General features: G+C 39.8%; 1 protein-coding gene across 2 annotated transcripts in view; it reads left to right on the forward strand.

Moving 5' to 3' along the window:
* The window catches only part of DRAM1 (DNA damage regulated autophagy modulator 1), a 38,182-nt gene extending 11,642 nt beyond the window's left edge, over window positions 1-26,540 (forward strand). For both annotated transcript variants that reach the window (XM_073323189.2, XM_073323199.2), the window contains exons 3-7: window positions 4,687-4,829; window positions 15,169-15,346; window positions 20,774-20,832; window positions 23,401-23,493; window positions 24,780-26,540. In XM_073323189.2, the coding sequence (XP_073179290.1) occupies window positions 4,687-4,829; window positions 15,169-15,346; window positions 20,774-20,832; window positions 23,401-23,493; window positions 24,780-24,824 (518 nt within the window). In that variant the 3' untranslated portion in view covers window positions 24,825-26,540. The remainder of the gene's footprint in view (window positions 1-4,686; window positions 4,830-15,168; window positions 15,347-20,773; window positions 20,833-23,400; window positions 23,494-24,779) is intronic.
* Window positions 26,541-27,024: the final 484 nt, after the last annotated feature.

Genomic DNA, 27,024 nt, shown 5'->3' on the forward strand with positions numbered 1-27,024 from the left:
TTTTAAATGTAAAACATGTTTTGATAAACATTTTGATCAACTTTTTAAATGTATCCAACACATTTAAAAAATGCCGGTTTTGTGTACTTTGAATTGAATTTGAATATCCATTCAAATAGATTGACACAGATCACAAGTAAAAATTAGTTATCATCTAGTAAATAACTATTTTCTAACATAATAAAAATGTAAAAAATAAGAATCTGAATAAATGTAAGTTTAAGCTATGTAATTACTTAAACGTGTATAGATATAATGTATCCTCCTGGTGCACAAAAAGAAGAACCAATTTAGTATAAAGGCTATATTTAGTTGTAAATTGACATGTTTCAGTGGTTACCACCAATTTGAATCAATCTGTCTTATGAAATTAACTAAAAAGTACAAATGCAAAACACATTTGATTATTTGAATCCAGGTTTCCTGCTTGCTAATTAAAATCATGATCAAAATCAGTGATTTAAATTGCTTTGATTTAAATCAATCCACCCTGTCCGATCCGTCAGGAATCTTGCAGCGGGGCCAGGCGGTCCTGAATCAAGGAACTGCAACTGACTGCGCACCCTCCTCTCATCTGATGGAGTGGAGAATCTAGGCCTGTATATTTAAGCATATATGTTCCCCAACCCCAAAATGGTGTCTATACACAACCTCCTTCTCCAATTATATCACCTCTAAGTGCCTATCTGCATAGGCAAGTTTACTGTGTTGGGGAAATTGTGTATAACACTGTATGATTTGTTCTTCCCTATGTAGACAAGACCTGAGTTATGAACTGTGTTGTTATACTGTTCTTTTCAGAGCCCGATTTACAACATATTGACCCACTCCTGTTATAATGCAATTCTCTGATGCAGTCAATTTTCATATGTAAATAGATCTCTGATAGGAATTAATTGAGTATTAGGGCCTATAGATTGAGTATAAGAGCCTAAAGATAGTGATATTTTGGCAAAAAATATCTGTATACACTAGTTTGGAGGGATCTTATGGCAAGGGCTAGTCAGAATTGGGCCCCAAGAGTTAAGAACAATTTCTGATGACATAGTTGGGTGCACTTTTTTTCCTGTTACATCCAACAAAGAAACTATATGCTGGTCATTAACAGACGTGGTTCCCGAATATAGATATCTATCAGGGCAGACTAAAGTCTAATAAACTGTCCATCTTCCAACTTAGTGCTCATCTCCCTGTCATAACCTTTCTTAAGAACATAAGAATGGCCATACTGGGTCAGACCTAAGGTCCATCCAGCCCAGTATCCTGTCTACTGACAGTGGCCAATGCCAGATGCCCCAGAGGGAGTGAACTTAACAGGTAATGATCTAGTGATCTCTCTCCTGCCATCCATCTCCACCCTCTGACAAACAGAAGGTAGGGACACTATTCCTTACCCATCCTGGCTAATAGCGGTTAATGGACTTAACCTCTATGAATTTATCCAGTTCTCTTTTAAACCCTGTTATAGTCCTAGCCTTCACAACCTCCTCAGGCAAGGAGTTCCACAGGTTGACTGTGCGCTGAGTGAAGAAGAACTTCCTTTTATTTGTTTTAAACCTGCTACCCATTAATTTCATTCAATGGCCCCTAATTCTTATATTATGGGAACGAGTAAATAACTTCTTCTTATTCACTTTCTCCACACCACTCATGATTTTATATACCTCTATCATATCCCCTCTTAGTCTCCTCTTTTCCAAGCTGAAAAGTCCTAGCCTCTTTAATCTCTTCTCATATGGTACCCGTTCCAAACCCCTAATCATTTTAGTTGCCCTTTTCTGAATCTTTTCTAATGCCAGTATATCTTTTTTTAGGTGAGGGGACCACATCTGTATGCAGTATTCAAGATGTGGGCATACCATGGCTTTATATAAGGGCAATAAGATATTCTCCATCTTATTCTCTATCCCTTTTTTAATGATTCCTAACATCCCATTTGCTTTTTTGACTGCCGCTGCACACTGCGTGGACATCTTCAGAGAACTATCCATGATGACTCCAAGATCTTTCTCCTGATTAGTTGTAGCTAAATTAGCCCCCATCATATTGTATGTATAGTTGGGGTTATTTTTTCCAATGTGCATTACTTTACATTTATCCACATTACATTTCTTTTGCCGTTTTGTTGCCCAATCACTTAGTTTTGTGAGATCTTTTTGAAGTTCTTCACAGTCTGCTTTGCTCTTAACGATCTTGAGCAGTTTAGTATTGTCTGCAAACTTTGCTACCTCACTGTTTACCCCTTTCTCCAGATCATTTATGAATAGGTTGAATAGGATTGGTCCTAAGACTGACCCTTGGGAACACCACTAGTTACCCCTCTCCATTCTGAAAATTTATCAGTTATTTCTACCCTTTGTTCCCTGTCTTTTAACCAGTTCTCAATCCATGAAAGGCTCTTCCCTCTTATCCCATGACAACTTAATTTACATAAGAGCCTTTGGTGAGGGACCTTGTCAAAGGCTTTCTGGAAATCTAAGTACACTATGTCCACTGGATCCCCCTTGTCCACATGTTTGTTGACCCCTTCAAAGAACTCTATTAGATTAGTAAGACATGATCTCCCTTTACAGAAACCATGTTGACTTTTGCGCAACAATTTATGTTCTTCTATGTGTCTGACAATTTTATTCTTTACTATTGTTTCAACTAATTTGCCCGGTACTGACGTTAAACTTACCGGTCTGTAATTGCCAGGATCACCTCTAGAGCCCTTCTTAAATACTGGCGTTACATTAGCTATCTTCCAGTCATAGGGTACAGAAGCTGATTTAAAGGACAGGTTACAAACCATAGTTAATAGTTCCGCAATTTCACATTTGAGTTCTTTCAGAACTCTTGGGTGAATGCCATCTGGTTCCGGTGACTTGTTACTGTTAAGTTTTTCAATTAACTCCAAAACCTCCTCTAGTGACACTTCAATCTGGGACAATTCCTCAGATTTGTCATCTACAAAAGACGGCTCAGGTTTGGGAATCTCCCTAACATCCTCAGCCATGAAGACTGAAGCAAAGAATTCATTTAGTTTCTCTGCAATGACTTTATCGTCTTTAAGTGCTTCTTTTGTATCTCGATCATCCAGGGGCCCCACTGGTTGTTTAGCAGGCTTCCTGCTTCTGATGTACTTAGAAAACATTTTATTATTACCTTTTGAGTTTTTGGCTAGCTATTCTTCAAACTCCTTTTTGGCTTTTCTTATTACGTTTTTACATTTAATTTGGCAGTGTTTATGCTCCTTTCTATTTACCTCACTAGGATTTGACTTCCACTTTTTAAAAGATGCCTTTTTATCTCTCATTGCTTCTTTTACATGGTTGTTAAGCCATGGTGGCTCTTTTTTAGTTCTTTTACTGTATTTTTTAATTTGGGGTATACATTTAAGTTTAGCCTCTATTATGGTGTCTTTGAAAAGTGTCCATGCAGCTTGCAGGGATTTCACTCTAGTCACTGTACCTTTTAATTTCTGTTTAACTAACCTCCTCATTTTTGCATTGTTCCCCTTTCTGAAATTAAATGCCACAGTGTTGGGGTGTTCTTCCCACCACAGGAATGTTAAATGTTATTATATTATGGTCACTATTTCGAAGCGGTCCTGTTATAGTTACCTCTTGGACCAGATCCTGCGCTGCACTCAGGACTAGATCGAGAGTTGTGGGTTCTCTCTCCCCTTGTGGGTTCCTGTACCAGCTCCTTCAAGAAGCAGTCATTTAAAGCATTGAGAAATTTTGTCTCTGCATTTCGTCCTGAGGTGACATGTACCCAGTCAATATGGGGATAATTGAAATCCCCCACTATTATTGAGTTTTTCATTTTGATAGCCTCTCTAATCTCCCTTTAGCATTTATCGTCACTATCACTGTCCTGGTCAGGTGATCGATAATAGATCCCTACTGTTATATTCTTATTAGAGCATGGAATTACTATCCATAGAGATTCTATGGAACATGTGGATTCATTTAAGATTTTTCTTTCATTTGATTCTACATTTTCTTTCACATATAGTGCCACCCCCCCTCCCCCACTTCACAACCTGTTCTGTCCTTCCGATATATTTTGTGCCCCGGAGTGATTGTGTCCCGTTGATTGTCCTCACTCCACCAGGTTTCTGTGATGCCTATTATATCCTCCTTTAACATGAGGCACTCTAGTTCACCCATCTTATTATTTAGACTTCTAACATTTGTGTACAATCACTTTAAAAACGTGTCACTGTTTATTTGTCTGCCCTTTTCTGATGTGTCAGATTCTTTATGTGAATGTTCCTCGTCTGATCTGGCCCATACTTTATCCTCTTCCATCCCCTCTTCATGACTAAAATCTTGATGCTGGCTGCATGGTTGTCAACATTCTCTGCTCTCTAAAATCCAAATTGTAATGGGACTGAAATGACCCTGTTTCCTAAATTGTCCCAAAGTAATTTATGGGGGCAACTGGGGAAGATAGTATTGAGGCGACCCCTTCAGAATAGCATCTGAAAATAATACATGTAGAACTTACTACTTTTTAGTCCCCATTCCCACTCCCATCACAGTAGAATTAGAGAAGATGTAATTCAGTGCATAGTGGTTTTAAGTGAATTTTGTAAATGTATGTGTAATTTCACCAAAGAAAATGAAAAAGGATAATATAATTGCATGGTAAATGAAAATAAATGTTTTGGGGTGTTTTTTTTCTTTCTGTTTTTAGGTGCAGCTACAATGTACATCAGATATTTAATAATAGAGAAGCAAAACGAATCATCACATTTTATGAATCCTTCATGTAACTTAATTACATTATGTATTGGATTGCTGGGCTGTATTGGAATGGGCATTGTTGCAAATTTTCAGGTATGGTCCAATTTTAATCACAAATCTAATTTTAAAAGTTTTAACCATAAAAATTATAGATTTAAATGGTTAATGCTGTATTTATGGATCAGTAAATTAACAACATGAAAAACAATGTTTTACTTCCATCTCGTTCCACTAGTCTTTCAAAGGAAATATTTGGTTCCTAACTCTCTTAAGGCCACGTCTACACTAGAAACTTTTGCCTGTGTAGCAGTATCGGTTAAGGGTGTGATTTTTTTGGTGACATTTCTATTCCTTCAAAAGCTCTAGTGTAGACATAGTTATACTGGCATAAAAGTGCTTTTACCTGTTTAGCTTATTCTACTATTCTAATATCAGGACTGCTTTGCTGATATAAGTTACACCAGGTAGGTTTGCTGGTCTAGATATACTGGCAAAACCTTCTTGAGTACAGGATAGGCCTTATTCACAGGTAAAGACAGGGTGTAAATAGCACCAGTCTGCAAGTTATCACTCTAGTGAAACAAGTGATCTGTTAAGCCTTTCAGGTTTAGAGTGGAGGGCAAAACAAATTAGGTCTTCTCTACCCTAGCTTTATTGGCAAACCCTCCTATTGTAGGTTCAGCATATACCAATAAAAGCTGGGACTCCTTATATGCTTAAAGTTAAGCACAGGTGATAGTACCTTCCTTTTTTGAATGAGGATGGACTTAAGCATGTGTTTACATGCTTTGCTGAGTCAGGATGCATAGGAACATAGAAGACCATGCAGTTTAGAAGGATATGTGAAGGTAGATGTGACCTAGAGCACAGAAATTTTGCAACTGTAAGAAGTAGTGGGTTGTGAGCTAGGCTGAAATTTGTGTGTGTTTGTGTGTACGTGCAACTTGCATCTTCCTGCTGCCTGAGAAAGTAAGTCTTATTCTAAGAACACTTGAGTGGAAATATTTTGTTTTTATGTCCCAAGCCATTATAGTTTATACTGTAAAAATTGTAAGCAAATGACTAAGATAATTTACTAATCCTATGTCTTTGTCCACTTCTCTTTCTTTTAAAAAGAAAACAGCACACTTCCTGAGCTTAAAGATACTTGACCACATTAGGTAATTAGTGTTCTCATAGAGCAACAGAACACACACCATCCATTTAGAGACCAAGTAAAAGTATATTTTGTTCAGCTAGTCAGCTTTTTACCCATCAACTGATGTCATGCAGGATGCAGCAGACTCCAATTTGGGCTACAAACTCAGGTTTTATTATGCTCTCCAGGCTGGTAGACAGTGGGGACGTTGTAGAGGTGAGGGCAAAGTCTGTACCTATTTTTGGAGTGCTGACTAGCAGGGAGGAAGACTGGCTGTTCTACGAAGAGAACTTGGAATCATAGAATATCAGGGTTGGAAGGGACCTCAGGAGGTCATCTAGTCCAACCCCCTGCTCAAAGCAGGACCAATCCCCAACTAAATCATCCCAGCCAGGGCTTTGTCAAGCCTGACCTTAAAATCCTCTAAGAATTCCACCACCTCCCTAGATAACCCATTCCAGGGCTTCACCACCCTCCTAGTGAAAAAGTTTTTCCTACTATCCAACCTAAACTGCCCCGCCCCCCACTGCAACTTGAGACCATTACTCCTCATTCTGTCATCTGGTACCACTGAGAACAGTCTAGATCCATCCTCTTTGGAACCCCCTTTCAGGTAGTTGAAAGCAGCTATCAAATCCCTCCTCATTCTTCTCTTCTGCAGACTAAATAATCCCACTTCCCTCAGCCTCTCCTCATAAGTCATGTGTTCCAGCCCCCTAATAATTTTTGTTGCCCTTCACTGGACTCTTTCCAATTTTTCCACATCCTTCTTGTAGTGTGGGGCCCAAAACTGGACACAGTACTCTAGATGAGGCCTCACCAATGCCGAATAGAGGGGAATGATCATGTCCCTCGATCTGCTGACAATGCTCCTACTTATACAGCCCAAAATGCCATTAGCCTTCTTGGCAACAAGGGCACACTGTTGACTCATATCCAGCTTCTCGTCCACTGTAACCCCTAGGTCCTTTTCTGCAGAACTGCTGCCTAGCCACTTGGTCCCTAATCTGTAGCAGTGCATGGGATTCTTCCATCCTAAGTGCAGGACTCTGCACTTGTCCTTGTTGGACCTCATCAGAACTCTTTTGACCCAATCCTCTAATTTGTCTAGGTCCCTCTGTATCCTATCCCTACCTTCCACCATATCTACCACTCCTTCCAGTTTAGTGTCATCTGCAAATTTGCTGAGGGTGCAATCCATGCCATCCTCCAGATAGGTAATGAAGATATTGAATAAAACCAGCCCCAGGACTGACCCTTGGGGCACTCTGCTTGACATGGAGCCATTGATCACAACCTGTTGAGCCTGATGATCTAGCCAGCTTTCTATCCACCTTATAGTCCATTCATCCCGCCCATACTTCTTTAACTACTGGTAAGAATACTGTGGGAGACCGTATCAAAAGCTTTGCTAAAGTCAAGGAATAACACATCCACTGCTTTCCCCTCATCCACAGAGCCAGTTATCTCATCATAGAAGGCAATTAGGTTAGTCAGGCATGACTTGCCCTTGGTGAATCCATGCTGACTGTTCCTGATCACTTTCCTCTCCTCTAAGTGCTTCAGAACTGATTACCTGAGGACCTGCTCCATGATTTTTCCAGGGACTGAGGTGAAGCTCACTGGCCTATAGTTCCCAAGATCCTCCTCCTTCCCTTTTTTAAAGATGGGCACTTTTCCCAGTCATCCGTGACCTCCCCCGATCGCCATGAGTTTTCAAAGATAATGGCCAATGGCTCTGCTATCACATCAGCCAACTCCTTTAGCACCCTCGGATGCAGTGCATCCAGTTCCATGGACTTGTGCTCGTCCAGCTTTTCTAAATAGCCCTGAACCACTTCTTTCTCCACAGAGGGCTGGTCACCTCCTCCCCATGCTGTGCTACCCAGTGCAGTAGTCTGGGAGCTGACCTTGTTAGTGAAGACAGAGACGACAAAAAGCATTGAGTACATTAGCTTTTTCCACATCCTCTGTCACTAGGTTGCCTCCCTCATTCAGTAAGGGGCCCACGCTTTCCTTGACCACCTTCTTGTTACTAAGATACCTGAAGAAACCCTTCTTGTTACTCTTAACATCCCTTGCTAGCTGCAACTCCAAGTGTGATTTTCACTCCTGCATGCCTGAGCAATATTTTGGGCCCAATGGACACTTTGAGGTTCTAATATCTCTTACCTCCTTATATGCGTCCCATGCTTGCTTTCTGTATTGTCCTGCTTCACCTCTCTCAATACCATTACTCCTCAAACATTTTAACTACAAATATTTTTGAGGTATCTTGAACCAGAAATAGTCCCTCCCTTTGCTACTGCCCACTTGCTGGTAGCACTCTTCATGCTCCTAAGATGCCAGGTCTGCTCCTGGTGGTCCCCTCCTTCTCTTTCTCTCAGTACATGCTGTGGAGACAGAGCAGAGAGCAAGAACCACCAGACCAGACAAAAGAAGTGTTACGGGAGCAGAATAGGCAATATCAGTGTAACATCAAGAGCTCCCAATACTGCAATGAAGAGAAAAAAGTAAGATAGGAAGCAGAATGACATGAATGTGCAGTTGGAAATCTTGCAAAACAGAAGGTCTAGAAATATTTTATTTAAAAAAATACAATAATAAACTTCTCCTAGCCCTGGTCCTTGACCAGAGATCAGAAAGAAAAATTTTGATCTCTGCCCATTATCTCCTTTTTTTATTTTAACTTTCTCTCTCCAACTCTTTTTTGTTCTTTCTTTAAAAGATTCTTAATAAGGTTTTGGGATCTTGTCAGAAAGCATAAGATGAGTTCTCACTGATTCTGACATTCCTTATTTTACTATTTGGACTGCAATACAAACCAACTAAAGTCAGGGCCCCATTGTGCTTCATGCTGTACAAACACATAATAAGGTACAGGTCCCTGCCTCAAACAGCTTACAGTCTGAAGAGACAGGCAAAGGAAGTATCATCCCCATTTTGCAGACAAGAGAAAAGAGATATTAAGTGGTTTTATCAAAGGTCTCACAGGAAATCTGTTGGAGTGCTGGGAATTGAACCCTGATCTTCTGGGACCCATGCCACTATCTTAATCACAAGACTGTGTTACCTCTCTGAGAGTTACTTCTTAATTAGATGAAAATGAGACAAATGAGCAAAGTCTCATTATTGCCTCACTCTCATTCTCTGTGCTGGATGAGGAAAGGAATACACAGAATTGCATGGGAACTCTTCTGAAAGTAACTGACGTAAAAAACATCTATATTCCACCATTTTTCCCAATTCCTTTCTAGCTTGAGAGAAGCATTCTACACCACAGTATAAACTCCTGCTAGAGTTGCAAAAGGCCATCCAAACCAAGTGTTTTGCAATTATTGCAAAGTTCCTGTGTTACTGCTTCTGCAAACCTAGTAGAAAATCAGTTGATTATGTCCCTTGAGGGGAAAAAACTGTGGGATGTTATGAAGTATTTCTTTAATCTTCCCTGGGATGTCATGTAGCCTGCTGTACTTTATCAATAATTTACCAAAAGCCAGAGCCAAACAGTATGTTTAAATAATTTACAGCATTTTGCAAAGTTTGTTACCAGCTTTGATTTCACCTCTGAAATCTGGATATTTGAACTTTCATTTATTATTATGACTATCCTCGTATAGTAAAGTTCATTCTTAGTAGAATTAATCTGTTTCAAGCCATTTACTGTGTATAGAATACATTAATAATTCATTGTTTGCCAGTTTCCTCCTGTTACTTAATGTGATTACATATACTGTAGGTTTTTATATACTGAGAGTAGAAGATTTCGCATTTGGAGTGGAGGAAACCATTTTAATGAGGCACCAAGAGAGAAACATGTTTTTTGTTGGAATGGAGAGGCTATAGTCCCATCTTTTTGTTCTGCCATGTTTGTTATGCGACTTTCTGATAACAAACTCAGTCATATATTGTTAGGCCACAATATAGGCACATTTTGTTTTGTACACAGTATTGTGCGTGTATAGTAACCTAACAATGTACAATTGTGTATAGGGAAGGAACAGAGAAGAACAGTAATAGGCAACCAGAGAGAGCTGAGGAGAGAAGAGAGATAAGGCCTGTGAGTTAGCAAATCCATGGATGGTTTCAAAAACTGAGGAATACAGTTTTGCAAGTATTAAACGTTGGATGTTTCAGGCTAAAAAGTCTCCAGTGCAGTGTCCAGCTCTGTTAGTATTACCTTCAGGCAATATTTTGTAACAAAAGATTTACACGCTATAGAAATGAAATCATATAAATCATGCTTTGGATCTTAAAAATAATCCCTGTTATTGATTTGTTCTATCGGTAGCAAACAAAAAACAATTTTGGCATAAAACTCAGAGAGGGAGCCCAGTCACATCATTAATTTTGATTCTCATTTGATCTTGCCTGTTTTACCTTCTCATCTCTTAATGAGGGCTGTCAAACCATTAAAAAAATTAGTCACGATTAATTGCAGTTTCACTTGCACTGTTAAATAATAATGGAATACCAATTTAAATATATTATAAATATTTTTGGATGTTTCCTACATTTTCAAATATACTGATTTCAGTTACAACACAGAATACAAAGTGCACAGTGCTCACTTTATATTATTTTTTATTGCAAATATTTGCACTGTGAAAAAGATAAACAAAGAAATAGTATTTTTTCAATTCACCTGATACAAGTACTGTAGTGCAATCTCTTTATTGTGAAAGTGCAACTTACAAACGTAGGATTTTTTTTTTTAACATAACTGCACTCAAAAACAAAACAATGTAAAACTTTAGAGCCTATTAGTCAAAGCATGAGGGAGCATATGAACATTTAGCATATCTGGCATGTAACTATCTGGCAATGTTGGCTGTAACAGTATCAGGCGACTTTGTAAATCAGAAACAGGCAGCATTATCTCCTGCAAATTAAACAAACTTGTTTGTCTTAGTGATTGGCTGAACAAGAAGAAGGACTGAGTGGACTTACATGAGGTAAATTGAAAAATACTATTTATTTTATCTTTTTTACAGTGCAAATTTTTGTAATAAAAAATAATACAAAGTAAGCACTGTAAACTTTGTATTCTGAGTTGTAACTGAAATCAATATATTTGAAAATGTAGAAAAACATCCAAAAATATTTATAATAAACTTAAATTGGTATTCTATTATTAACACTGTGATTAAAACTTCAATTAATCACGACTGTTTTTTAGATCTAGTTAAATTGTTTTGCGTTAATAGCATGCATTAACTGTAATTAATCGACAGTCCTACTCTTAATTTCTTATCTCTTTTGTTTATTTATATTGTATTTTGGGTACAGCCTGCATGAAAGACATGACAAAATAAGGACCCAATCCTTCAAATTTCTGAGTACCCTGAACTGTCATAGATGGTGATGGGAACTGGGGTTCTCAATACCTTGGGTCCTACAGTTGTATGGTATAGTAAGTGAACTGAACAGTTATTTTTATTATTAACAATAGTACTTGGCTCTTACATAGCACTTATCTGTAGATCTAATAAAGCTTTATGAAAATATGTATCATCCCCATTTTACTAATGGGGAAACCGAGGCACAGAGCGGTTATGTGATTTCCTTAAAGTCAGAAAATCAGCCGCAAAGCTGGAATTAGAACCCAGCTCTCTTGACTACCCAGTGCAGTTCCCTAACCAGTAGATCATACTGTACCATTAACTCACTTAGAAAGTTCACGTATGGTGGTGGTTTGTTTTTCTCTAAACCCTCATTTTTCCCTAGTTAGAGAAATAAGCAACATGTAAAATGCTATAGTAGGGCTGAATGAGACTGGCGGGAGGCGGGGACTTCATTCTTTCTCTCTCCAAAACAAGTTGCTACATGTTTTGTGAAAACACTTCAATTTCACACATGCTGTGAATTTTATAATTTGCTTTTATCTATACAAATCTTGTGAGCTCGGTTGTAAATTTTTAATCAGTAAAATTAGTTGTAAGGAAAGTTTTTTGGTCATTTTGGTACTGGGGAAGGCAGGGTGGAAAGTATAATTTTAATGGTTTCAGAGTAGCAGCTGTGTTAGTCTGTATCCGCAAAAAGAAAAGGAGTACTTGTGGCACCTTAGAGACTAACAAATTTATTTGAGCATAAGCTTTCGTGAGCTACAGCTCACTTCATTGGATTCATGCAGTGGAAAATACAGTGGGGAGATTTTATATACACAGAGAACATGAAACAATGGGTGTTACCATACACACTGTAATGAGAGTGATCAGGTAAGGTGAGCTATTACCAGCAGGAGAGAAAAAAACCTTTTTGTAGTGATAATCAAGGTGGGCCATTTCCAGCAGTTGACAAGAATGTGTGAGGAACAGTGTCGGGGGTGGGGGGGAAATAAACATGGGGAAATAGTTTTACTTTGTGTAATGACACATCCACTCCCAGTCTTTATTCAAGCCTAATGTAATGATGTCCAATTTGCAAATTAATTCCAATTCAGCAGTCTCTCGTTGGAGTCTGTTTCTGAAGTTTTTTTTGTTGAAGAATTGCCACTTTTAGGTCTGTAATCGAGTGACCAGAGAGATTGACATGTTCTCCGACTGGTTTTTGAATGTTATAATTCTTGACGTCTGATTTGTGTCCATTTATTCTTTTATGTAGAGACTGTCTGGTTTAGCCAATGTACATGGCAGAGGGGCATTCTGGCACATGTTGGCATATATCACATTGGTAGATGTGCAGGTGAACGAGCCTCTGATAGTGTGGCTGATGTGATTAGGCCCTATGATGGTGTCCCCTGAATAGATATGTGGACACAGTTGGCAACAGGCTTTGTTGCAAGGATAGGTTCCTGGGTTAGTGTTTTTGTTGTGTGGTTGCTGGTGAGTATTTGCTTCAGGTTGGGGGGTTGTCTGTAGGCAAGGACTGGCCTGTCTCCCAAGATCTGTGAGAGTGATGGGTCGTCCTTCAGGATAGGTTGTAGATCCTTGATGATGCGTTGGAGAGGTTTTAGTTGGGGGCTGAAGGTGATGGCTGGTGGCGTTCTGTTATTTTCTTTGTTGGGCCTGTCCTGTAGTAGGTAACTTCTCGGTACTCTTCTGGCTCTGTCAATCTGTTTCTTCTCTTCAGCAGGTGGGTACTGTAGTTTGTAAGAATGCTTGATAGAGATCTTGTAGATGTTTGTCTCTGTCTGAGGGGTTGGAGCAAATGCGTTTGTATTGTAGAGCTTGGCTGTAGACAATGGATCGTGTGGTGTGGTCTGGATGAAAGCTGGAGGCATGTAGGTAAGTATAGCAGTCAGTAGGTTTCCGGTATAGGGTGGTGTTTATGTGACCATCGCTTATTAGCACTGTAGTGTCCAGGAACTGGATCTCTTGTGTGCTTAAATAAATAAATTTGTTAGTCCCTAAGGTGCCACAAGAACTCCTTTTCTTTTTATAATTTTAATGGTATTGCTCCTGAATGCTCAGCAAAACAGCCAGAAAGTGTGGGCGGAAGATAACTAGAAATGTCTCCTAAAAGCAAAAGAACTTCTGTGAAGGTGAACAGAGGTGATTCAGGTGTTTTGTTCTCTATTTTTAATCATACATTATTTTAAAATACAGAAGTGAAATACAATTGGTGGGATCGTGTTAAGAAGCGACTGACTATTAAAGGAGAAACTCCTCAGAACGTGATGAGTTAGGCAAATTTTCTGAGCCCTTTTTAGCATGTATGGAGGTGACGATGAAAGGCAGAGACGGTCCAAGAAATAAGTTAGAAAAGAAGAGAACAGTGGTGCTGGTAACAACACTCGTAGTTAAGCTTGCTTTTCAATTCAAAACTTTCAATTTTGAGACTCTGTTTTCATATATAGAAAGCATGGTGGGGAAAAGGAAAATTTAGATACCACAGTACTGAACATAGTATAAAAATCTAAACAGAAAAAAACACAATAGGGGGGCGGGGAGAAGGGGTGAAGTAAAAGGGGGGAAGCAGATGTTGAAGACAACAACAAAGTAAAATTACACCATCATAGGAAAGGAAAAGGAGAGAAAGATGGCTTCATGCCAGGAAGGGAAAGAAGATATAACAAAAGCAAGGAAGACATGTTCTATTAATGCTGCATTGCTCTGGTGGCAGAAACCAGCTTAAAAGCTGGTTTAACTAGCTATGAGAAGATTTCTCTGGCACAGAGGTGATATAGACCTGGCATAGTTTAACATATGCGGTTTATACATTTAGACAATCCAGGAAGTTCTTTTGACTGGCCATATACTTTATTTTACTGTAGGTTTCACTTCCAGATATATTTCAGAGTGAAAGAATCTTCAATAACCTGGATATCACAACATAAATAAAGATGGCTGATGACATGGAAAGGGGAAGGAGCTCAGGGGGTTGATAGAGGGATATGGAGATTTACACTTCAAAGTCACTGGTTTGGACTGCTGCACACCACCCTCCCCCCAGCTTTTATATTGCACACTGTCTGACTGACCATCTGAGAGTGGGGTATTTGAAGTGACCTGCCAGTTCTAGTCTCTTACCAGCAGTGAGGAAAAACACCACCAAAACATTTCATTGACAGTTGCAGCAGAAAAACTAAGGACTGGCTAGGTATAGAGAATATGAACTTATCACTCCTCAAACCAGTCCCTCAAATATAAAATGAAGACATGTTGGCAGATAGCATAGGCAATCTTGCATCATCTGTGTGGTACCTCTTTTCTGGGAAAAGCACTCAGTTTGCCAGTGCCTTCAAGCTGGCATCTTTCACAATCACTAAATTGTTCAGGTGGTATTTGGGATTTAGCTGGAACTGGTGGAGATGGCAGTGTTGTCTGAGTTCTTTTCTCTGGCCTGGTTCAGGTCAGATATTTCTCAGGATGATGAAGGCCTAATGTCCCAGGAAGTGGTGAGGCAGCAGCCAAGATGGTGAAGCTCATCTCAGTACCCAAATTTCCCTCCCCAAAGTCTCTTTAAGGACCCAAAAAGGGAGTGATGGATGGAATAGCTAGTCTCCTCATTTTTTTCTCCACCAATTAGGCCTAATTTCCAACACACCAGTTTTGGTTAATTGATTTCTGGTCCTCTATTCGTCTTGTTTACTATTTAACATTTTAACATGGTCCTTGAGTTATATCAGTCAATCTTTTGTTCATACAAATTCAGTCTGTCTCGCTTTTGCTCCTTTTCCCTTCAACAACTGTTGTTTATAGGTTATTGACACATTCCTTAACCTTTCCCTCACCTACCACAGTAGAGCTCGCAATTAGGACAGATCTGTAGGCCCAATTTTTACAGCCAGTTTCTAGGCACTACTGTAATATGAATAATAACAGATAATCCCTCTGCTGATTCTTTTTCCAGGAGTTATCTGTTCCCAGCGTCCATGATGGAGGAGCTCTTGTGGCTTTTGGCTCTGGTGTTGTTTACATTACAATTCAGTCTGTCATCTCTTTCAAGTCATGTCCACAATGGAACAGTCACTGTACATGTTATATAAGGATAGCCATCTCTATCGTGTCATGCATAGCTGTCATTCCCAGTATCCTTTTTGTGTATCACATTGTTGTATCTTTACATGCAAATGTTCTTCCTCTGACATTAAACCACTTCTAAAGTAAGATAAATGCCAGGCTACTGCTTATATTGCAGATGGAGCACCATGTTCAGCAAGTTGGCATTGTAAGAAGCATGAATGGCAATTACTGGATATTTCTAGAAGCTACACCTCAGTTGTCAGTAGCGTACTTAAGCCTTATGCCCTTGTTTCCTACTTTTTTTTTTTTTTTTTTTTGGTTGGGCGGTAGGGAAGAAAGCAAAGGGGATTCTATTCTAAGAGACAGCTAGTGAATGTAAATACAACACACACTGCACCACTCATGTACAAGAGTTAACCCTATAATAACCAGCCACCAACACACTACATACAGGCCAAACTACCCTGTAAGAAACAAAGAGGGCAGGTGGGAGCCTATCTATATTTGGCCCTCTGACTGAAGAGGCAAGCAGCCATCCTTCTAGCCTGTACTGTCTCCTCCTAGATAAACTATCTAGCCATCTTTGGAGTGTTAGCTAGAGGAACTAAATACTGAAATGCATAAGTTCCCATTACGTAGGCACTTTCTGTCTCAATTTACTCATTGAGTTCCCAAAAATAATCCACACAGTCTTTCTGTCCACTAACTTCCCTGCTTGGAATCTGCCTTTATTAACAAAACAATCCTCAACTTGAAGTTCCAACATAAAGGGCTCCCAGCTCTCTTTAGCTAGAGTCCTTCCACAGACCTCTGTCTTCCTTGTCCAACTCTGTGACTCCAAGAAATCAGCATGCAACCTCCCTCTGCTACTGTCCTGGCCCTACCTTGCTTTCTCAGGGTCTTACTCCCAGGCTGCTTCTCTGGAGCCCTCAGCTTCTGTTTAGACCTTTCTTCAGAGCCTGCCACAGTAAGCCAACTTACTCCCTCTGGTTCCCTTTTGCCAAACAGTTCTCTGCCCTTTATGAGGCTCACATGTTTCATCTGCCCCCAATCAATCCTGCCCCCTGTGGCTAGGATATAGTTAATTAGCATACAGAGGTGTGATTGAACAGGGTTGGCTAGCCTCAGGCCTCCTGGCCCTGAAATAGGCAGACCACCTTGCCATCAGAGTATGTGCAATAATTTACTCCTGGAGGAATTTATGTGCCAAAAAATTAAAAATTCTGTGCAGAATACTTTAAAATTCTGCAAATTTTATTTGTCAAAATAACACTACCTAATCACACCAGTTTCAATTAGTTTGGTAATTTATTTCAAAATACCTGTTAGCAAATATGTCTGTAACAGTACAGAGACGCACAAAAAATTCCCCCAGGAGTAGAGAGTTAAAGAACTCCCTATGACAACCCAGTTCCTGTTTCTCTTCCTCCTCCCAGAGCCTAGCTGGGGGGGCTAGACACCCACAACCACTCTACCCCCAGAGCCCACCTGTGGGAGCCCCCCAGCCCAGATATCCCCCAGAGCCCAGCCATGCCCCCCCTTGCCCAGATACTCAAACACCACCACACCAAAGCCCAGCCATCCCCCCCCCCCCCCCCCCGCAGCCCAGACACCCATCCTTCTACCCCTCCCCCAGCCCAGACACCCGCCCCCACTACCCTCGGAGCCCAGAGAGAGAAACAGCCTGATGCTGGGTCACAGGCTTGTGTGGAGTTTCCTGCACACCACTGTCTCCTTCCCTCAAGGCATGTGGGGAACTGCAGCTGCTGGGAACCCTCTAGTTCCCTTCCCCACCCCCTGGCAGTGTCTTCTATGTGCTAGCTGGGCTCTGGTGGGTCCAGCGGCTCCCAGTAGCAGCCAGCAGCATTGCAGACAATTTCTATGGGGGAAAGGAAATTCTGTGAGCACAACATTAATTTCTGCAAAATTCTGCATTGCCCAGAGGCACAGAATTCCCCCAGGAGTAGCAACAGCATGCAGTAATTGAAGTTATACAAATGTTTCAGAAGGCAGACTATGACCTAAGGTGCTCACATTCACAGCTTCTCCAGCTCACAATGGTGAATATTGTTAGCTCAACACAGGAATATGATGGTTGTTGTCAAGCATACTTCTTAAATTTGCAGCTTCTCTCACTCATGGTGGTGAATGTTCATAATGCAATTCATGACTGACCCACATCACTATGCTGGATAATACCAAGTATATGTATGTACTTGTCTTCTTGCTTCAACCTGTTTCTTTCAACTGTTTTATATTTTAAATATTTGTAATAGCTTTGTGTATGTGAAGAGGTCAGAAATACTAGTTTGTAAATCTGGTAAGAAATCCTGCTCTGGGAAAACGGAAGTTTATTTTATTATGCTGCCTGGCCATGTAACATGGAAACTAAAAACAGACCAAAGATGACAAATAATATTCACTTATTTCATAATCTGTATAATTGCTGACTGTTTTGTTATCCTGCTGGGCTTGTGACAGCTGCAGTGTTAGTGAGAGAAGGAACTCTGCTGTGAAGTTCCTGTTGAAAAAACGTTTTTCTTGTATATAAAATATATATTTTATACATATAAAACAAATTACATTTTACTTAAAGAAAAGTTATGATCACTTGTGCGCCAACTACTCTATTGGTGCATTCAACCTAATTGACAGGACAGTGTTCTTGTATAAACTTGTTACTATGAGCTGCTAGATATGAGTCACAGCATCCAAGCCTCTGGAAGAGAAATCACCTCTGTTGATCATTGTTTTAATCATAGAATCATAGAATATCAGGGTTGGAAGGGACCCCAGAAGGTCATCTAGTCCAACCCCCTGCTCGAAGCAGGACCAATTCCCAGTTAAATCATCCCAGCCAGGGCTTTGTCAAGCCTGACCTTAAAAACCTCTAAGGAAGGAGATTCTACCACCTCCCTAGGTAACGCATTCCAGTGTTTCACCACCCTCTTAGTGAAAAAGTTTTTCCTAATATCCAATCTAAACCTCCCCCACTGCAACTTGAGACCATTACTCCTCGTTCTGTCATCTGCTACCATTGAGAACAGTCTAGAGCCATCCTCTTTGGAACCCCCTTTCAGGTAGTTGAAAGCAGCTATCAAATCCCCCCTCATTCTTCTCTTCTGCAGGCTAAACAATCCCAGCTCCCTCAGCCTCTCCTCATCAGTCATGTGTTCTAGACCCCTAATCATTTTTGTTGCCCTTCGCTGGACTCTCTCCAATTTATCCACATCCTTCTTGTAGTGTGGGGCCCAAAACTGGACACAGTACTCCAGATGAGGCCTCACCAATGTCGAATAGAGGGGAACGATCATGTCCCTCGATCTGCTCGCTATGCCCCTACTTATACATCCCAAAATGCCATTGGCCTTCTTGGCAACACGGGCACACTGCTGACTCATATCCAGCTTCTCGTCCACTGTCACCCCTAGGTCCTTTTCCGCAGAACTGCTGCCTAGCCATTCGGTCCCTAGTCCGTAGCGGTGCATTAGATTCTTCCATCCTAAGTGCAGGACCCTGCACTTATCCTTATTGAACCTCATCAGATTTCTTTTGGCCCAATCCTCCAATTTGTCTAGGTCCTTCTGTATCCTATCCCTCCCCTCCAGCGTATCTACCACTCCTCCCAGTTTAGTATCATCCACAAATTTGCTGAGAGTGCAATCCACACCATCCTCCAGATCATTTATGAAGATATTGAACAAAACCGGCCCCAGGACCGACCCTTGGGGCACTCCAATTGATACCGGCTGCCAACTAGACATGGAGCCATTGATCACTACCCGTTGAGCCCGACAATCTAGCCAGCTTTCTACCCACCTTATAGTGCATTCATCCAGCCCATACTTCCTTAACTTGCTGACAAGAATACTGTGGGAGACCGTGTCAAAAGCTTTGCTAAAGTCAAGAAACAATACATCCACTGCTTTCCCTTCATCCACAGAACCAGTAATCTCATCATAAAAGGCGATTAGATTAGTCAGGCATGACCTTCCCTTGGTGAATCCATGCTGGCTGTTCCTGATCACTTTCCTCTCATGCAAGTGCTTCAGGATTGATTCTTTGAGGACCTGCTCCATGATTTTTCCAGGGACTGAGGTGAGGCTGACTGGCCTGTAGTTCCCAGGATCCTCCTTCTTCCCTTTTTTAAAGATTGGCACTACATTAGCCTTTTTCCAGTCATCCGGGACTTCCCCGGTTCGCCACGAGTTTTCAAAGATAATGGCCAATGGCTCTGCAATCACAGCCGCCAATTCCTTCAGCACTCTCGGATGCAACTCATCCGGCCCCATGGACTTGTGCATGTCCAGCTTTTCTAAATAGTCCCTAACCACCTCTATCTCCACAGAGGGCTGGCCATCTCTTCCCCATTTTGTGATGCCTTCTGGTTCAGATGAGTAAACTAATGAACAGGACTACTACTCATTGACAGGTTTCAGAGTGGTAGCCATGTTACTCTGTATCAGCAAAAACAATTAGGAGTCCTTGTGGCACCTTATAGACTAACATTTATTTGGACATAAGCTTTCGTGGGCTAAAACCCACTTCTTCAGAGGCATGGAGTGAAAAGTACAGAAAGCAGTATATATATTACAGCACATGAAAAGATGGGAGTTGCCTTACCAAGTGGGGGGTCAGTGCTAACGAGGCCAATTCAATTAAGGTGGAAATGGCCTATTTTCAACAGTGGCCTATTCTCAATAGTGACAAGCTCACACCTTCTTGTTAACTGTTGAGAATAGGCCACTTCCACCTTAATTGAATTGGCCTCATTAGCACTGAGTGAAACCATTAAACTTCAGGCTAGAAAATGTTTGGGGGGATTTTTTTTTCATTACAATGCTAACACCACCCTTATCACAGGACTAGGTTCCCTCTTGCCACATATAGCCCTAGAAACCAAAAGTTGATCAAAGGTTGGTCATGAGGATCCTACTCTAGCCCTTCATTTTGGCACCCACAATTTCCCTTTTATACTGAACTAGATGGCCTCGGTGGTCATTCTTCGGCTGCGAGACTTGGTGAACTTCCTTCTTAGAGGCTAACCAGAGTGTCACTGCACAGATTAGGGGCCTGCACCAAACCCCACTGAAGTCAATGAGAATCATTCTATTGACTTCAATTGGCTTTGGATTGGACCATAAATGACAAGCAGCGTTCACACAAATGATTACACATCTTAGCCATACAGCCAGGGTCTACTCTTGGTTTCTTCTCCTGTCCATAAGAATGCCTCATCTCACCCTCCTCCTTTGCAAAGACCCCTAATCTTATTTATTCAGAGTATCTTCTGTGTTGATCACTATAAGACGCTTTGTGGGAATATACTATGTTTGCTTGGCTTTTTAATATTCTGTTTTTATACTGCAGTGTAACTTGTTGTTTGGTGTCTTCAGTCTTAGAGAATGGGAACAGGGGATGCATTATAAATAGAAATATTTTCACTATTATTCATTAAGCAATTTTTATGATTTCCTTTACATTTTTCCCAGTGATTGCATGTGCATCATTAATTTCCATAACAAAAATTGACTGGATTCCAGGTGAAAAGGTAAACCCTTAGTAGGTAACCAATTTAATCCTGCAGTCTATTAGCTTGGGTATGCGATGCTATGTACTTTTAGGCACATGTAAGGACAAGAGCACAAGGAATTTAAATAGTGTATGACGATAAACAAGCTGTCAAGCCTCTGGCATTTCCCTATTTAGGGAAAAAACAGTTAACAGCTGAGCTTCCTAAAATTAGTGATTGGGAAACCTCAAAAGAGTTGGATTTTCATTTTAAGTAAGCGCCCAAAGTTCCAGACAATCTGATTATGCAAAATTGAGTGAGAAATCTTGTGATAAAACCTCCCTAGAAGTGAGTTGTTCAGCACTTTTACTTCCTTATGCAACCACATCCTCAAAAAATGAAATAAATAAAATAATCAATCTGATCTTCAACCCTCAGGAATATCTTGGTTTGAATTATGGATGACTGTTTAGCTCCAGTCTTTATTTTACTGTACTTTTTCAGCATCTCTAATTAAATCCTTGCCACTGATTAAGCATTTAGGGTCAGATCCAAAGCCTGTTGCAGTCAATAGCAGTCTTTCCATTAACTTAAATGGCTTGTGGATCAGGATCTTAGAGCACTTGTGGTGATGATTGGGAAGGATCTCAAAGTTGGATTTGTGGACAAGCTATACCACAGGAGGGAGTACTTTCTCTACAAATGAAGTAAAAGAATGCAGTGCCTGCATCTTGTTACTAAAGTTTATAAGGGTAAGCTGGGCAACATGCTTAGACAAAACAGTGGAAAAGCAGCTGAGAAGATGAATCTTCACAAGTTAGATATTTTTAATAATGTCAAGCTCCTGTGTTTATTGTGTTATGGAATGGGGTCCTTTTATTGAAACATTTGGCATATTTCAGAAAAAAACCCTTTCATTCTATTTGTGCCCCATTACAAGACAGCTTCTAGCACACCTCTTTTACAAAACACTCTGGATGCAGGCACAGTGCATGTGATAAGGATGGCCATCACTAAAATGTCATGCTTTTGCTTGAGGCCTAGCTCTACTGACTTCTGTGGCTTTGAATGAATGACTTGAATTTGGGCCATTGTCTCCATCATATTTAACAGGAATGATTATGGCCAAAGTGAACTTATTTTTATATCCTTCTACTGAGGTATTTTTTCCCTACAGTTTATTAACTTTATTATGCAATACATATTATTTAATGGTAGAGTATGCAAAGCCTGTAGCAGGGGTGGCCAAACTTACTGACTTTCTGAGCCAAATATGATAATCTTCAGACGTTTGACAGCCAGGCATGCCTCATTCAGCTTGTGGCTTCAGCCCTGTAGAATACGCCTGCTGGGGCTCAGGGCTTCAGCCCTGCACGGCATGCCTGCCGGGACTTGGGGCTTCAGTCCCAGTCCTGCGGAAGCCCCGAGTTTGGCAGGCGTCTCCTGTGAGGCTGAAGCCCGAAGACCCACCTCCCTGCAGGACAGGAGACCTGAGCTCCCTCTTCCCCACTCTGGTAGATAGAGAATACAGGGGGTTGGGGTGGGGGCAAAAAGGGGGCTCTAAGAGCTGCACTTTAACTGTAAAAGAGCCGCATGCAGCTCGCAAGCCACGGTTTGGCCACTCCTGGCGTATAGGATATTTAGTACTCTGCGAAAGCTTAAACCTGTATTAGCTTTCAGGAAACAAAGCACTGGGCAGATCTTCTGAGAATCAGTCTGGATCAGATATTTGCTGAAATATAGGTGTTTGGGAACGGGGAAGGAAGAGAAATTTTTTTTCTTTGCTAATTTTTAAATTTTGGTTTTTAAATAAATAGAGAGATATTGATCTCACTGGAAATGGAGTGACTTTATTATATAAAAAAAGTTCACTTCATGAAGGTGCAATAACTTAAAATGTTCTGGAAACATATAATTTATTGCACAATTTATAAACTTAATACTGTCAATTAAATGTGTTTATTTTTACTGGCTGTGTGTTACATATGAAGTCACTAGTTTTGTTATGCTTTTCACTATTTCATAATGGTACAAGTGATGTATACATGCGATATATAGAATATTGGATACGTTTTCCTTTCTTCACTCTTACAGTACTTTTAAAGGAGCTAGTCCTGCAAATTTCTGAGAGTCCTCAACTCCTGCTGAAGTTGACTGGTGTCGTGGGCTCTCAGCATCTTACAGGAAGCATTCAGCACCCTAGTCCAAATAATAAACATCCTAGAATAAAAACATTTGAGCATTGAATACAGGAGTTTGTTTTTGCTGCGGGTGACATCCTCAGAGTTTTCAAACAGAACTAGTTACATACCACAACTAGACAAATAAGAGTAGAAGGGACGTTTTACCCAAGCAGCTGTTATCCACCTTGGAAAGACGTGGAATGTATGAATATTACGCTAAATGTTTTTCTCTACCCAAACATAAAGGAAAGGGCAATTCCAAAAACTTAAGCAAGACCAGCCATTTACAGGTTTGATATTTCTCTACATGTACATTAATGAGAATTTCTATTTTTGTTTGATTTGCCATTTCTGTCTACCATTCCGTGTTAATTTTGTTTTAGTGTTTTATATGGAAGTGTGTTTTGTTTCTCATTTCCATCAGGATTATACTTACCATTTTGTGAGTGCAATCTGCGAATGGACAGTGGCCTTTAGTTTTATCATCTTCTTCTTAACCTTCATTAGAGATTTTCAGGTTGGTATTTATAAGCCTAAGCAGTAGTTTAAAAGGACTATCAATGATATAGTGATAGGTACTATAGAAATTAATAATTTTTAACCTAAGCTAGAAAGGTTAAAGGTATTCAAACATACAGATTTTATAACACACAGAGCTCATTTCTGGTTTCCACCAGGAACATTTTTACTTTAATTATATAATTATTCAAAATCCAGTGCTGGTGCCAGATCCTGAGCCCAGGATCTGGTAAATTGATAAATTTATCAATTATCTGGTAAATTGATTAGCTAAATTGATAACTTTACTCATGTGCTTAAGTGTTTGCAGGATCAGACCCTGTAAATAGTACGGTGTACGTGTATAACATGGCACCAAAATAAGTGAAGTAACTCACTTTGACTTGGGTTTTGTTTATTTTTTAAAACATTCTTTGTTTTTAAGAGGGATTTTATGTAAAAATTCACTTCATTTCAATCAGACTCCCCCTTTTTTTTAAAAGTTGTTCACTTTGATTTATACTGTCCAATAATTTGTGGAAGGATGTACTTGTCATTCTTTTCCCCTTTTTAACATAAAATACTTTTACAAATATTAAGTGAAAACCGTCTAGTGTGGAGAGATTGCACATTGATAGAACTGAGCTGATGGTTTAGTATTGAGCCTCTTGCATACTTATTGCCAGACCACCAACTGTATATCTGTTCTCTGAAAATAGCATATGTGCATAATGCATTCCTAGACACAGCACACTACTTGCTCTCTCTGCCACCAGCAGGACTCTCATATCATGGCCAGACAATGGAACAGTCAAATAAACACAGGGCTGGGTAATACATTTTGAGTTGTGTGCAAGCTTCAAATTACACACAACTCAAAATGTTATGGCATTAAAGAATTAACCAAACATATATGCACATGGTTTTATTAAAATAAACAGAAAATGCAAATATCTTATCCTAATTTACATCCTACAATAGAATATGAACAAAATATGAAAACTGTCAGATTTAGGCACTCAGAGAAAGGGTAAGTCTTTCAGCACTGCACACAGTTCACACACTGCAGTTTCAGACTCCAATCTCTGACACTTCTTAACCAGCACAGACAGAAAACCAACCTGTATATTACAATTCAAACACCAAACTCGAAACAAAAATCTTTTCCCTTCCAAAATTCCAAACGCTCTCATCATGTTCTACCTTTTGCCAAAACATCCCAATGCAGTCGCTGTGGTCCCTAGTATTGCACAGCACAATACTATGTAATTAATTTATGTTAAAGTGATCTTATTTTTCCTATAGGGAGTTACCTTAAGGATATCAACAGAAATGCATGAAGACTTCTGAAAATACAGAAATTATATTTTTATCAATGAACATTGTAGGGTTTTTTTTAATTAAAGAAAATGTTGCAGTGAAACAAGGGATTTCAGTGCTGATATGACATGAAGCCACTGCATCAACTCTGCAATCTGCAAAATCCTATCCAAGGAGACCTTTTTAATACTAACATTTTTAAATGCATTTTCCCCCTGAATGGGCTCTTTACTCTGCATCCTTGCAATATTTTATAATTTTTAATACTGTTTGATAATTTAAAAAAGGTACCAAAAGGTGACCTGTAAAAGCACTTTCAAATTCTGTTACAGTGTAAAACAGAAGCTCCTCAACTTTTCACTTTAGAGAAATGGTTTTTCCATTAATAGTAGTCTGATTAATGGCAGTAGTCTTAAACTAAAAAGGAAAATACGGTTTGCATATTATTTGCGAAGTGTCAAGAAACTGAACAAAATTAAATCAGTTTAATTTTAATTAGCACGTTAGATTGTGCTTTTCTCCCACATTCCGAATATTTTTTTGTCAAGATCTATGTCCTGTTAAGTTGCAAGACACTGGGTGGGAGGAAGATGGTGTTGTGAGCAGACATGGGTAACTTTGTTCCAAGGCCTACAGTTTTATGGTTTACTGGATTTCAGTACTTATAGTGTCAAGCTAATGGGTACATTATAAATATCCTAGATGGAAGTCTGGACTGTTAATATTGCTTGAAAAAATGTTTTCTGCTCCTCAGTTTCTTCTTCCCTGTAGAAGGCTAAAAGCTTATTTTAATGGTGGCTACAAGGTAGCTTAAAGCTGAAGAATGTAATGGGAAGGAAAGGGATAATAAAATATTACTTTTCAGAAACAGTCAGAGGGAAGTTGGATGCTTTGAGACCTTAATGCTGTTTGACTAGCATGGGCAAAGGTCTTCCAGCATACCTTTCTAACCAATGACAGCAGAATGCAAGCCTACCCTTGAGTCATCAAAAAGAGAACTGCAGAGGGAGGAGGGGAGCCACTTATAGTTATATAAAGGAACTGAATATCCTTACTGGAGGGCATCTAAGATTGAGATAGGCCATGGGACATGCTGCTAAATATTTTTTACTATAAATCTTTTTATACTTTTTTTTTTTTAAAGAAACTATTACTGCATTTGAAGAGTCTGGGGTGGAAGTTTGCTATAATAATTGAAGAGTCTGCCATATTACAACTAACCAGGACCTAGCATTTGCTAGTAGCTGGAGGCAGAAATATTCTTCATGCACTACAGAGAAAAGACAAAATTTCATTAACTCCATACAGGGTACTAACCACTGAGCTATCAGGCTAGTTCAGCAAAAATTGTACTTTCCAGGGCATATCACAATCATTTTCAGAAATACTGGTAATTGTCATTAGGGGTTAATTTTATATTAAATATCATGTACACTATCAGTGAAGAGTGATGTCTAAGACTTGCCAGCTGCTAATGCACCCTTTGATATGTATATTAAACTTAAAGCCAAATTCAGCTGAGTCTCCATTTTTTATTAACTTGGAAAAAAACCTGAAAGTTTCCTTTTAAGATTCCCCACAGCCAAAATAGTGTGACTTTTTTCTGCTTGACAGCACTGGCGGCTTTGCTATCTGTAGTGTTCTGTTTGCCTTAAATTTGAAAGTGTAACCATGACGCCTCCTGCTGAAAACCTAATCCAGACAATAAATGCAAGAGATGTGCCTGGCTGATTAAAGAATGTGTGTCCTATGGGGAAAGAAGACACAATGTTATATAGCATTTATTTTGATACCTCACAAGGATGTAGGACTCACAATAACTTCAAGGAAAGGGGAACTTCAAAAGAAAGGAAAAACAGGATTTAGAAACCTGGGAAAAGTTAGGAAATTTGCATTCATAGACTCAGTATGAAGCACAATGAAGAATATTTCATTAGCATGACAGAAGTAATGTTAGCCACATGTGGGATGCTTATCCTGTATTTTCAGTCATAGAATCTTGGCACCAAACACATGCCAAGCCAAGATACGGAACCATAAGGAGGAAACACCACTTGCATGATTAAATGGCAATGCACACAAGTTTATTCTGGCCAAATAACAGAAATTCAGCACAAATAATACATTAAACCAAAAATGTGGTAAATTAAATAAGAAGAAAGCTGAACAGCAACTAGCGAAAGACACATTCCCTGTCTCCCTGAGAGTCCACTCTGCCAGCCCATTTTTA

Source organism: Lepidochelys kempii, chromosome 1, assembly GCF_965140285.1.
Source record: "Lepidochelys kempii isolate rLepKem1 chromosome 1, rLepKem1.hap1, whole genome shotgun sequence".
In the NCBI taxonomy this organism is placed as follows: Eukaryota; Metazoa; Chordata; order Testudines; family Cheloniidae; genus Lepidochelys; species Lepidochelys kempii.